General features: G+C 39.6%; 1 protein-coding gene and 1 long non-coding RNA gene across 2 annotated transcripts; one reads left to right on the top strand and one right to left on the bottom strand.

The window, feature by feature from the left end:
- Positions 1-208: 208 nt before the first annotated feature.
- LOC117493251 (visual system homeobox 2-like) lies at positions 209-6247 on the bottom strand. The gene is made up of 5 exons (XM_034143711.1): positions 5800-6247; positions 5189-5279; positions 4412-4535; positions 2001-2181; positions 209-1204 (listed from the first exon to the last, which is right to left on the bottom strand). Exons 1-5 carry the CDS (start codon positions 6245-6247, stop codon positions 885-887), a joined length of 1164 nt encoding a protein of 387 aa, XP_033999602.1. The 3' UTR covers positions 209-884.
- Positions 6248-10909: 4662 nt separating this feature from the next.
- LOC117493662 lies at positions 10910-11844 on the top strand. Its single transcript, XR_004556981.1, has 2 exons — positions 10910-10960; positions 11095-11844. It is a non-coding gene; the product is annotated as an uncharacterized LOC117493662 (long non-coding RNA).
- The last annotated feature ends 2712 nt before the right edge of the window (positions 11845-14556 follow it).

Genomic DNA, 14556 nt, shown 5'->3' with positions numbered 1-14556 from the left:
ATATTGGTTTCCAAGATTCAGATATCATAATCATGCTCAAGTACAGGAAACCTCAGATTTACAGATGAACAGCTTTTTAGTGCACATACATCAGGGTGTGCACTAAAAAGCTCCAACACAGTAAAGCTCAAACATCAAGGAGAAGACACATCAAATCAAAACCCATTTTTGAGCAGAGGGGCTTTAAATATCAGTACATTTTATTCAGGCTACAGTTACATTTATACAGACACAGATAATTATTGTTAACTGTACATAACAGTACTATTGGACAATATTTGCAGTATGTACATCACAAGAGTTGCAACAACAAAGATTTAATCTTGTAATCTTTTCACAGGACTGATTTTCAGTCACCCAGCTGAAATTCCAGGGAGGTCAGAGGTCACAATCATCTTCTTGTCAGCACCTTTTGAGCAGTTAGAGTCCGTTTCTTGCTTCAGATGCTTGTTGAAAGAACCACACTGTTGCATAAAAGTAGCTGCCATGTCACAGAACTGTAAGGTTAATGATCTATTTTAAAGAAAATAAATATATATTTTTTAACGCGGCTCCATAGCAGAAGATTTGCAGTAAATGTTAAAGAAACATGTCAGAGCTCGAATATTTCTTAGAGCTGTAATAATGTAATTGGCTGAGTTAGGAAACCACAGTTTTTGTAGCTAAATAACCTTTAGCAACCTGATAAGATCAAGAAAGGAAATACATTTTTGATTTATTTATCTATGATTATGATGTTTGACCTGCAGGTCTTATCAACCGTCATCAGCGACTCAACATGCATCAAGGTCAGACTCAACCAATACAACAAGACTTCTGCCTCTGAAGTGCAATCTCCGCTCTGCAGGTATTTTCACCGTCAGTCTGTTTTCCTGCATCTTATTTCAGTCACACTTCTCCACCTCTGCCGTCTCCTGCTTCGTCACATTGTCCTCAGCTTGTTCTTTGTGCGTGACATTTGTTCTTTCTGAAACTGTCCCGAGCACCTTGGCGCTGTGCTCCTGCGCCTTCGCTCGCAGCGCAGCGATACTGTTTTCCCTCAGTAACTCTTTAGAAATAGGTGTGTTAGTTGTGTCTTTCATCCTTTTCTCCGCCTCTTCCTCCATCACTTTGTCCATTGGTTTCTCCTGAGGTGGGGGTGGTGTCAGGCTGCAGGGATTTCCAGGAGAGGTGTGTGGGATATCAACTGACTTCTTGTGCATTCCTGAAGGGAAAAGACATTCAGTTCAGTTAGAGTTTGCAGAGCAGGCTTAGGTAACTGAGTGTTTCCTTGTGAAGTTGAAATGTTCTGATGCTTTTGGTTGATTGTGTACTGAGGTGTTTGACATTGGAATAAAGTGTGAAAGAGAAAGAGGATAGATCAGTGAATAGAACCTCTTATTCAATTACAGGCAGCTAATTGATTCAAACCAATCAATTGACACGAGGGGAGCGGGGACATTTGGTCTAATCTGTCCTGATTAAGTGGGATTATCACTGTATCGACCCTTTATTGACATGCTGACACTTTTATTGGCTCCTAACATGAGCCGGGCTCAGCTCCCACTTCCAAGCCCTGCATCAAACACCACGAGACAGACTAATATCGAAAAATGATGTTCATGTCAACAAGAGCAGATTTCTCCAGGGAACACGCTCTAATTTTTTGGAACAAAAATGTATATCTGCATCAGACAGACTGAGGACACTGAGGTAACTTCTTCAATCCGTGTAATACACAAGACAAAATCTAACATTAATTCAATATTTATTCAATTAAAGCTCAGTACCTTCAATCTTTATATACTTGTACGCAGGGCTGTTACTACCATTGAGAATGATGAGACCATATACAAAGTATTTATATGGGAATATGATTATTTTGGCAATCTTTGTGGAGGTTATATTATATAATATTAGTAGACCTAGTATTATACCTGTGGTTTTATTATTGTGGCATGATAAAAGGCCAATGGCTATCTGAAATTCTCCCAGTGAACATGTTACAAAATCATATTTACCTAATAACCACGGGGCGTAGGAGTCTGTGACGCCCTCCTTGGCGGACTTGAGGATGGACTCGGGGAGGGGGATGGAGTGACGCACCATGGCTCCGTACAGGCCGTACTCCGCCATCACGCTGCTGCGACCCCAACACTTCTCCCTTTTCCTCCACTTGGCCCTGCGGTTCTGAAACCACACCTGGAGAAATGAAGGGCAGAGAAAGGATGAGTTTAGTTGATCACTTTAATGCTTGTTCTCTGCAGTATGGGACATTAATATATATATCCAACATTTATAATTCAGGCTACAACCAAAACATAAACAGCCGTCCACTCAATAATCTCTCCGTTTGAGCTACACTCTGCAGGATGATGTATGTGCAGAGTGTGACACTAGAAGGCTGTTTTCACATTTAAACCACTAAAGGGAGAGTTGTTCTCCTTAAATCTTTAGAGTTTACAGTGCGTTTGTTGTACCAGAAAGAAAACCTCCAGCTTACACCGAAATAATGTATTTCTCAGCGAAGTATGGGAGATATATTATGATCAAGCTAAATGAATAACATTCCTTGTCCTAAATATTTGTCTTTGATAAGGTTAAAAAGGTAATATTATAGACATATCAATATTTACATATTTATAGCCTCTGGATTTTATTAAAAAGAGAGAAAAAGAGCTGATTTATTTATATATAATGAATTGTATTTTTTAAGTACAGAGCTAAATCAGACAAATTATTATTCAAAGCAAAATGTTGCCTTTTTTTGGATGCATCCTAAAACATGACATCTATCTATATCTATAATTAGGATTTAACTATTTTTTAAATCCCAATGAAATTGAAATGAATTCTTCCTTGAAGCTGTAACAAAACAAAGTCACTGCTGTCACAAAGAAGGAAGATTTTACCGTCTGGACAAGGAAATAAATATCAATGGAACAATGACATCTGCTGGATGATTTAATGAAAAGGTTTTGAATGAAGTAGACATGGTTTTGAGATTCCCATTGGCCGTTACTCAGATTTTCTGGTAATAACCTGTATTTTTTACAAAAGCCCTGATATTTAGAGATAAATACTTCATTGCTTCATACAGTATAAACAACATGTTGTCTTTTGTCAGTTGTTTGTGTGCATGCCTGTGCATTATTCTCCTCCTGCCTCCTCTACTGCCTAAATTGATTTCCACCAAGCCGGGCCTCCAACAGCCTCAGCCAGCTTGTGAATATGGATGAGGACAACAGGAAAGAAATGAGCATCCTAAAATGGGCGAGGAGGCAGGATGAGATTGTAGGGAATGGTTTGTGCTGGGAAATGTGTGTGTGTGTGTGTGTGTGTGTGTGTGTGTGTGTGTGTGTGTGTGTGTGTGTGTGTGTGTGTGTGTGTGTGTGTGTGTGTGTGTGTGTGTGTGTGTGTGTGTGTGTGTGTGTGTGTGTGTGTGTGTGTGTGTGTGGTGTGTGCGCGCGTTTCAAAGCCCTGGAATTAAAAACGATCAAAGCGGAGCCTGGAAAGCTATTCAGGTAGATCTGATGATAACCTCCATCTCATAAAAAGATGGGCCTCAGATGAGCAATCATGCTTTCTGACAGCAACAGTGTGAGTGCGCACGGCAGTGTGTGGTGTGTGTGTGTGTGTGTGTGTGTGTGTGTGTGTGTGTGTGTGTGTCTGTCTTCACTCTGTGTGTGTGTGTGTGTGTGAAGTGCTTCCTGAGAGAGGTGACCCCGGGGGCGAAGAGGCTGATTGAAAAATAAGTTAATTTCCAGGGCCGATCGATGGGAGACAGGCGCTCAAATATCACGGGAAATTAAAATGCTCATAGCAGCGAGGCAGGGCCCTCTGCTCAGCTGCTGACCCCTGCTAATTAATTTCTATGTAGTTATCATTTCATCTCAGGGCCCGTCTCTCACAGGGAGAGAGGTGATAAGTTCTCCTCAATTAACTAATTACACTGAGAGGTTGAATTGGCTGCTAATGTGAAAGCAGAAGGCGGAGTGAGGATGATGATGGACAGCTCCTGAAGATCTGTTTCTTCATCATTTTCTAACCTGAATTCAGCCTTCACACTGACTGACAGTCATTTTAGCCTTGAGAGTTTTAATTATTTACTATTGCAGGAAATATCTGAATGATTTGACTAAATAAATGTTTTCTTTTATATCAATGAAAGCATATTTAGAATGTGAAATGTAAGGTACAAAAGCATGCATGTCCTATTTATATATATTTGGTCATCTGTATATTTGTCTTACTTGCTGGTTTATTTCTATTTCTATTTGAGATGTTTATATTTTAGAATTGTATTTCATTTGTTATTATGTGCAATGCCTTGTTTTGTTTTATGCTGCTGCAACCAAAAAAAATCCCAAATTGGGATTAATAAAGTACATTTGATCTCATGTCTGCAAACTGCCCAGATGTTATTACACACCTGTATTCTGTCCTCTGGTAGCTCGGTCTTCATGGAGAGCATTTCTCGAGCGTACACATCTGGATAGTGGGCTTCATTAAAAGCTTTCTCCAGCTCCTCCAGCTGATAGGAGGTGAAAATGGTTCTGCAGGCAAAACAAAAAAAGGATATATTATTGTTTAATCCATTTGTAATTTGGATTTCTCTGTGGCTTCTTACTTCAATTTTGAAGGCTATTATTTAAAAATATCAGTCAACAGCCCAAATGTAAAAATAAAAACGAAACAATACCCTTGCACTGAAATTTAAAATGAAATGAAGATGGCAACTTAGAAAAAGTTTTTTTTTTGTGGAATACAAGTAGAAGTAGAAATGTAGACGTCAGAAACAATAATGACAATAACAAGTCGTTCTTCTTTGTTTACAAAATGCATGTAAGAAAAAAATGCATTTTATATTCTTCCCCCTTTAAGGCCTTTTCATTATTATCTTTAACGAAATAACTGGCAATAATACGATTGTGTTATTTCTATATGCATTTCAGGCTAATACCATATTAAAAATAGGCTAATGCCATTTTAAAAAATAGGCTAACAGCGTATTATCAAAATCACACACATTTGGATTTAAATAGGCCTCGTGTGTTTTGTATGTTGGTGGTCTTAAATGTGACACCATAAGAAAATAGTCAAATGATTCCCTAAATAAAAGCCTATATTTAACATCGCAAGTCCCACAAATAAATACATATATAAACATCGTTATATTATTTTTGTTTTCATTTTCGTTGTGTTTTACCTGTGTCGTCTTTTCTTCCGTTTCTTGCTCTGACTCATGGATGATTTGGAGAACTTCTGATCACCGGAGGAGAGACTCATGTCATCGGAATCTGCGAGGAAACACATCAGAGAGCAACTCAAAATACGGCAAACAATAATAATAATAAAAATAATAAATTATACATTTAATTTATAAATGGTTATTTAAAAATAATAAGTCAGCTTTCCTGCTTTAAATTATTTGCATTATTGGTTCTCCGTCGCGTATTCTCCCTATTTATTGGATAAATGTAACCTAAACATTGACTAAAATTTGTATGAAAAAACAATTTTAGAAATGACCCTATTTTGAAAACAAACGTTTCCTATAAGATGCATTTATAAAGAAAAAGATTAGTTGTTATCTCTGGTGAAATTAACTTTCAGTCAGTCTCAGCAGTCGTTATCACTCGATCACATTGCGCAGATGCTTTGCTTTCCATTTTTATTTGCAAGAAATGTCTGCTCTCCCCTTATTTTAGACTGTTAATAATAAACACATGATGAATAATATGGTATATTAACACCTCCACCAGATCCCACATTATGTCCCAGAGTGACCGGGCCTCAGTGTGTGTGTTCAGGACTCACCCGAGCTGGCGGAGTGCTGCGCGTCCATCTGTGTGTCCATGCGCGGCGCGCGGTGCAGCGGCTGCAGGTGCACGTGCTGCGCCTCTGCCAGCACCTCCAGGAAAGCAGGTTGGCTGTAAAACGAGTGTATTCCCTCTGGTCCGAGCAAACCCATGCCGACCCCGAGACCCCCGAGACCCCCGAGACCCCCGTGTCCCAGGGCCGATCTGGCGGCCAGGACGTGCGCAGTGTGCGGCAGAGCCTCCAGCGGCCTCCGGGAAACCGCCGGAGGATCCTTGGTGAGGCCGAGCAGCTCCTGGATCCCGAAGCCCGTGCGCCGGTGCACCGTGGGGGCCATCTTCCAGCCTGGATGCGGATGCTGGGAAAGCCCGTGGTTCACGCTGGTGTGTGAGGCTGGTTTCTGTTTATTCTCAGTGTCAGAGAGCAAAACTCCCTCCTTCCCTGTCATGGTGTTGAATATTTTGCTTTTCCTCTCCCTTCAAAACAAAAAAGAGTCCCAGACGCAATCAGCCCGGTGATGCTGCTTCTTTATCTCCCTGCCCTCCTCTCTGCTGCGCTTTTTAACCAGCAGGCAACAGGCGGCAGCCAATCACAGGAGGGGGAGACTCCACGCTGAAGTTTGCACGAGCCCCCATGGTTTATTAAAGTAGATGACACTACTTCTGCCATTTAATTGGGACAAAATATCGATAATATTTATCTTTTTGCCAAGATATTGATGAGGATGTGGGTAGATTGTCCAACAAAAAACGAAAACATAGATAGCCGCTTCAGGCTATTGTGACAGCAGAATCATTAGGCCTTTTTCAGGAAAGCATGTTGTCTTAATTTCATTTTCAGTCAGTGATGATATCATAAAGTCATATTTATTTATTTATTAAGTCATCAAATACGAATCGAAAACATTAAGAGCTATGGGATATTTCTTTGCTGAAATTGAGATTTGTTTTTGGAGGTGAAGGGGCTTTAAAATGATGTTTGGCTATGAAAATTAGATAGAAAAATAATCTCCAGTAAAGAAAAAACGAAATGTTTTACTTTCACTGTAACTCTCCGTGTTTCTGATCATCTGCTCCGGGAGTCCAGTCCAACAGATCCAATCATCCGGATAAATCCCTGAAACGAGGAGCTTAATTTGCAGCACGTTTGTCCTCATTTAAACACTGCCTGGTAAAATGAAGACAGTGAGAAACCAGATTTATGGACCAAAAATACTGTAGCCAAAAGGAAAATGGGCTAATTCATACTTAATATACAGCTCCTACTTTAGCAGATAAATGTAGAGTTCAAATGGTTTTGATGACAAAGGAATAGTCTCATTAATAATATCAGCAAAATTATACCACTAAACGAATCTATTATGACACACATGCCAATAAAACCTATACTTTAGCCATTTAAAGCATGTAATCGGATTACACCACAGTGCACTATTGTAAAAACAAGGGAAACATGCAAATTAAAACACAGGTCACGGTTTTTTCAGTGGTCAAATTAAAATAAACAATCATAAACTCACATTAGCCAATTTCTCTAACAGTTAATTAATCAATTCAGCTTGTTATTAGGGAGACTGCCCACTGATTGATCCGTTAGCTCCCTCCCTAACGTCCCATATAACCCTCGCGGTGATTTGCATATTCTAATTAGGTTTGCGCACTAAACGTTTTGTCTTTGGCGACAGTCTGCGCATCTGTTGATAGGTTATTAAGCGTGTTTTATTCTGTGACGGGTCACAGGATAAAGAAAACAATATCCCAGTTCAGGGTATTTAGGACACACCAGGGTGGCAATTAAATATGAGACAAACAGTAACAGTGGAGCAAATGCCAGAGCACCAAACAACAACAGATTTGTTTACCTCCTGAGGTTCATCCTTTATCTCTTTGAGGGTCTGATATCAAACACAAAGCTGCAAACTGAAAGTTACAAAACGTTTCGGCGCAATAATCTGAGTGAAAGTGAGCAAAGACATGTTCGTATGTCAGGGGAAATCATCCTTTTCAGTCGTTTATTAAAGCTCAGATCAAATTCAAACGCACTGAAATGTGAAATGAAGTAAAAAATACTCTCATTTTTTCCCTGTTACCGCAAACCTAATCCTCCCTAATCAGCTGTTATTCAATTATTGCGGAGTTTCAATCGTTCGGGGATAATGTGCGGCACACTTTTGGACATCTGGACGGATAATTACGCAGAGGAGAGTTTATGGAGATGAGTGGACGCCTGCGATGGAAGCGCAGATACAGTCTCCATCAATGGGACATGTGGTGATGAATAAATAAAGAGGTGGCTGTTTGGCGGCCGTGCGTCAGGCTGTCAGTGACGGTCAAACCCACAACAGATTTACTGCTGGTTTGTAATCTGAGATGTGATCAAGAGATGCAGCCTCACCCGGTCAAGTCAATTATGAGTCTCAATGTTGCTTTGTGTATCACTGCATCACCCTGCGGGGAAAGAGACTGCAGGCCATATATTTAGGGGGATAAAACGTGAAAATACTGCATTATTTAAAATAATAAAATATTATCTGTCATGTAAGACATTGCTTCAATAATAATGTTGTTGTTTTTTTGCAAGAGACAACTAGATTGAAATCTGTACCAGATGGAGAACATTTTTTTTCCAAAATGTGCTCCAAAAATTCATTACAACAAATACAATTCACCAGATGATAAAAACTAGAGGGAGAAAGAGAGTGAAGCGACTTAAATTACCTTCAGCATCTCATGAGAAGCTATTAGAGAGACATTTCATTAGAGGTGAATGAAGAGATCAATGCCATACCAACAGCTATGCTAATGAGGTTTCCACACCACACACACACACACACACACACACACACACACACACACACACACACACACACACACACACACACACACACACACACACACACACACACACACACACACACACACACACACACACACACACACACACACACACACACACACACACACACTTCTCTTGGATCAGGTTGCAGTATAGAAACACGTTTTTGCAGCATCACATCTCACCGCTTCTGAACAAAACTGCAGCTTCTTCAAAGCTCCTCAGCAAGGTTCATCTCCATCTCATTACAAACCTCTCTACAGGAAATAAAACAAAATCAGAAGGCAAGAGAGAGAGAGGAAGTAAAAATAGTACGATCATAAGATTCATGTATACTTTAGTTTCTACAAATTGTGTGAAAACATATGGGAATTGAACAGTTCGTTTTTTAAGTTTAAAACGTTTTTGATATAATGCGCTTTGTGAACGTTTTTTAATTCTTATTTTTTTACATTTTCTATATCAATTGTGATTATGTGGTTAGTGTGATCTATTTTGGCCATGGTAATCCTGACATGAAAATCTGATATTGTGATGGACTAAAAGGTTCTGTCACTGACATCAATACACATGTTGGCAACCATATGCAGAAATAACCAAACTAAAGCTCTATCACTGAGGTGAACATAAACATCTGTACTGCTGTTCACTGACTGCTCACTGACTGCTCACTGACTGCTCACTGACTGCTCACTGACTGCTCACTGACTGCTCACTGACTGTTCACTGACTGAGTCCACATTCATTTCTTATTATATGCTTAATGTACAATAAAGTATGTACTTATACGTATTTATTGAGATGCTTGTACTTCACTTGAGTATTTTCACATTATGCTACTTTAACCTATACTCCACTACGGATACGGTTCTACTTTTTACTCCACTACATTTATTTTACATGTTTAGTTACTTTTAGATTTAAGTTGTTAAAACAAAATATAAATCGACACATATTATAGGTTAACCCAGTAGTGTATAAAGTAATTAAAATGAACCCCACTGTTACAGTTCAACATTGAAGTGATGAATACAGCATCAATAATTTACTAACTTTAATAAAATATTTAAAAAATATCTTGTGCTTAAAAGTGACATTTTGCGTAACACATACTTTTACCTTGGGTGCTTAAAGTACTTTCTTTTTTGCTAATACGTTTTAACTTCTACTTAGGTACAATGCAGGACTTTTACTTGTACCTGAGTATTTGTACACTGCAGAATTGCTACTTTTAGTTAAAGGTGGGGTAGGTAAGTTTGAGAAACCGGCTCGAGATACACGTTTTGTTATATTCCATGGAATGCTCTTAACATCCCGATAGCAATGAATATCTTAAGTGCTTGGACAAAAAATCCATAAAAAAATGTCATCTGTGGAAGCCGTAGTAGCCTACTGTAAAAAGCACGACCAATCATTTTAGCCGGCCCGGCTAAAATAACTGGATGGCCTACATGCCTGTCAGCCTTCCATCTGTGCACAAACTTATCTCGTGCCCTCATTGGTCATGTGCGCGTTCGTGTGTGTTGGAGGAGGGGCTCTGTAAGGAAGTGGCAGATTTTTTCCGGCTGTGTATTTTCAAATTCTAGTGTAGCCTACTGAGCTGGTTTCTCCAAAATTACCTACCCCACCTTTAATTCCCGACAACGATTGAAAAACATATTTGAGGTAGTATCAGTCTGGGTCAGGGATGGGGTTCTGCCGCGGTTCAGCTCTTTCTGTCTGATCCATCTTTGTCTTTGTTTGAGGCTCCAGAAATGGCTCTTCTAATCTAGCTAATTGCCGTTTCCCAGAGCTCGGCATTTAAGAAGAAGAGCTGGGTCACCAAACAGCCGTTGATCAAAACATCCTATTAAGGTGAAGAAACAAAAGACTCTCACAGTCCTAACAATGTGCCACTGGTGATTCAACAGTTTGCTCCGTGGCCACAAAGCATTAATTAGGGCAATAACTTCATGCCATTGCCGTTCTATAGTCTCCATTTCTGTATGAGTGCATCTATTTGGGCTCTGAAGTTTGCCGGGGACTCTGACTTGCCGAGTGTGCCACATTCCCTTGTCCCATGTGCAGATGTGTTATTGGCGTAATGAGGAAAATACTTTGGGAAAACGTGGGAGAGAGGCCCCCATACCCCAAAACTTTCCTGACAAAATAATATTCCTCATTGCGGTTACTACCTAACGAGAATTGACATAATTACTCGGGCCCATTTCTTGTCTAATTAGCACACTTCCACAGCGGACAGGGCCTAGCAGCGAGACAGGAGAAGGGAATCGGACAGGCATAGCGGTAGCAACACAAAAAGGGGCCTCTGGTTCAGCGTAATTAGGTGAGACAATGCCCCTGACTGTTTTGAGCTATGGCTGGGCTCAGAGCTGGGGCCGAGCAGGCGAGCGGACGCCCCGTGAGCAACGTCTCCCAGAGACCCTAATAAGCCCCTAATTGTCTTTTTGTGATTCACAGGGGCAGCACTGGCAGACATGAAGACAGCCCACTCTTGGTGTCCTGCAGAGAGCGTTTCCCTCGTCCAGCAGGACCGGAGAGATTTGAGTTGACTCTCCCAGGACCTTCACTGTTTGGCCCTCAAACTCAGGACAACTTGTGTTAACGTCCTGCGACAGCTTCCCTAACCTGGAGAGCTGCCAGCATGTTGAAGACAGAGACGCAGGGGCAGCTAGATTTCTTCCCAGGCAGCCATGGGGTGTCCATAGAAAAATGTCAGATTATTTTTCTGGTTTAATGGATGCTAAGAAAAAAATCTTCCAATCTTTGGATAGCCTTGATAGCTGTGTGAGAACATTTTATAATCATTTGAATATAGTTAGTCTTGGAATTAGACTTACATCTTACACATCCAGTAGACAATGAGCATAAACAACTTCTATTTTAAACTCTTAATAATATTCAACTGTTCTTTAAGTTTTGTTTTGGTTTCCACCAACTCCTCAGGAAATATCTGTCTCTTTAGCTTCTAAATGCTTCACTGTGTTCCCCAGCTATTTACTAGTTTGGTGCTAGGCAATTAGGGCTCATAAGGTTTATCAGTTTGTTTGTTTTTTACCAAAAAAGACCCCATAGAGCTGAGGTAAACTGTTGATAATCATCTGTGGGTTTGTCACTATCGCAACCCCTTTGCTATCAAGTATGTTTGTATAGAAATACTAAAAAGTAAAACTTTAATTGTGGGATGACAATCTTTTTCCAGATTCTGCCTATTTAAATTTGAAATCCATGTTTTCTTCCCACACAATGTTGTTAAAGCCATGGTGATGTTTGTTGTATATTAACGATATTAACTTAATTCAAATATTTAATTTTCCTATCCAGATCTGAACAATTTTTACGACTAGAATCACTTTCTTTTCCCCTTGCAGCTTAAGAAAACACTTAACCACAAGCAGCTGGACTCTACAGGCTGCATTTCATCACAGTGTTCACACACACACACACACACACACACACACACACACACACACACACACACACACACACACACACACACACACACACACACACACACACACACACACACACACACACCATATGTTTGAGGCTTCTTCAAATGGCAGGTGGTGTCCAGAAGACTCAATATTTCATCATTCCCTCTCTCTAACATCCCCTGCAGTCAAGGACTCTCCGCTCAGAGGACCGTCAATCCGATGTGCCCTCACTCCTTTAATTAGCTGTCAATTAGTGCAAATGAATCAACTGTTCGCCTAATTAAGCAATGCCACCAGGCAGCTCCCAGATACAGGCCATTGTGTGGCAGCATGAGAAAACCACAGCTAGCAAACTCACTTTGGATCAGGAGTGCAACTTAACGATCACACTGACACACTGTGTGCAGAGAGCAGAGTGTGTGTGTGTGTGTGTGTGTGCTACACACTTTATGCTACAATGATCTTGCAGAGCTTAATTATTATCCTAAATCATGTCGAGTTATTTTGTGCATCTTGAGCACCATGATGGCTTTAGTCCACACCGTTATGGATCTAGGGAAATATTGTTCTTTTAACTTCATCTACTGCCAGCTTCTGTTAATTGGCATATTCCAAATAATGGTATTTATTAGAGTATATAATTAACAAATACTATATGTTTTATTAGGAAATTGGGTGGTATAAATATTTTTGCTGAAATGAGCAAAAGTGATAACATTAATCCATTCAACATTTTAATAACCCTTATATAATGTAATTTAGTATTAAGTATCATCTATTTTTTTATATAATGACTACATGAGTGTTTGTTGTACATATATTTGTATTTTTACTTTAGCAAGTTTAAGTACATTTTTAGGTTCAGGACCTTTACCAGAGTATTTCTAAACTATAGTACTTCTTAAAAAAAAAGAAGAGATCTGAAGCCCCGAATAACCTTGACCTCTCAAACCTTTCTGACCTCTTGCTCAGACATACGACAAGATCATCCGACGCCAACCTCCACACACCTCGCCATCTCCGGATGAGGGGGAGAGGGTCTCCTCCTTTACTGACTCCTCCCTCTGGAACTCTCTCCCCCGACACCTCAAACACATTTCCCTCACTCCCCCTTTTGTTACATTACAATACATTTCATTTGGCTGACGCTTTTATCCAAAGCGACTTACAATAAGTGCATTGAAACCAACTCAAAAGCAAGAATCCTGCAGGCACATTTCCTAAGTATAAACCCAACCAGATTAAGTGCTACTGCGTTAGCTTCACTTAAAGCCAAATCCTTTCTAAGTACAATTTTTTTTCTAAATTGCACTCAAACGGTTGCTGTTTTTATCGTTTAAAATGGCCTTCGAGTACCTTTTAAGCGCATTACAAAATAAAAGTATTATTTTTAACCCACTTTCACGTTTAAAAAGGATATACAACAGACTCCCACACAAGCACTTAACTCTCCCTTTAGGCCTTTAATGTTTCTTAGTTTATCTAATCTCCCAAAGAGTTTCATGTGTGACCCTCTGGAAAGATTTACTTTCACCAAACATGTCACCCATCCCATGCCGGATTATTCAAACTGTCACTGTATTTGGTGATGCATTTAAAATATAAGCTCATGAGCATTTTCGGTATGATTTTCCATCTTTGTCTATAATATTTGTTCTCCTGGTGTCTGACCCTTCCTCAGTGTTAGATAACTTTCTCATTTGAGTGTGACATTTTTGACACTGATCAGAGTTGTGACTGAATTTGTATGACTTTCCTGGGATTAATACTCTTTGTTTTGCTCCCACTGAGACTGGAGAAAATGAAGTTGCCATGCAGTCCACACACTTCATTTACAGAGTTGAAATGTAATCTGTACAAACATCTATTCACTTCTGACTCTCAAGGCAAGAGCCTGATCATCTTGTATTCTTAAGAGACAGATCTTCTTCTTTCTGTTGCGTGAATACAATTCTGACATGACTTTGATTTCAGTCAGTTTGTCCATCAGAGGCATTGAATTAAGCGCTTACATTTGTTATGTATACAGTTATATATGATGGTTGCTTTTTTAACGAGGATGGATTTATAACCACAAAATAAATTCTCATTCTCACTTAAAAAAAAGGGACATGCTTCTTTGCACTCATACACACGATGATAATGATTGATTAATGAATCTGTTAAGGTGTTGGAAAAGGTCAAGTAGGCTACTAATTAAACGATCTACACCTCACTGTGCTTTTTTCTTTGTGTCAAGAGCATGAGCTGCATTTGTGACCTGAACAGTTAGTGCAGTGATAAATCAATTAGTAAAACATTAGATGTAAAAATATACCAAATGTTTGTTTTGGAAAGGATGCAGAGCCGTAAATTCAGGATTTAATAAATGCTGACGTCAAGAGGGGAGGCCACCCAAGACATGGAAAATAAATTGTTCCGAATATTATGAATCAGTTATTAGATTTTGTTGTTAAATTCTACTTTTGCAAGCTTTATTGAAATT

The sequence above is a fragment of the Trematomus bernacchii genome, unplaced genomic scaffold (genome assembly GCF_902827165.1).
Source record: "Trematomus bernacchii unplaced genomic scaffold, fTreBer1.1, whole genome shotgun sequence".
Classification (NCBI taxonomy): domain Eukaryota; kingdom Metazoa; phylum Chordata; class Actinopteri; order Perciformes; family Nototheniidae; genus Trematomus; species Trematomus bernacchii.
The sequence above is the reverse complement of the archived record's forward strand: the minus strand, read 5'-3'. Positions and strand labels throughout refer to the sequence as shown.

Bases quoted from the DNA above. Each gene is read 5' to 3' on its own strand.
- LOC117493251 (XM_034143711.1), bottom strand. From the start codon at position 6,247: ATGACAGGGAAGGAGGGAGTTTTGCTCTCTGACACTGAGAATAAACAG. The intron at 2,182-4,411 runs GTGTGTAATAAC...TCATTTCTCCAG, and splicing joins TACCAGAGGACAGAATACAG to GTGTGGTTTCAGAACCGCAG. The intron at 1,205-2,000 runs GTAAATATGATT...TTTTCCCTTCAG, and splicing joins CTACGCCCCGTGGTTATTAG to GAATGCACAAGAAGTCAGTT.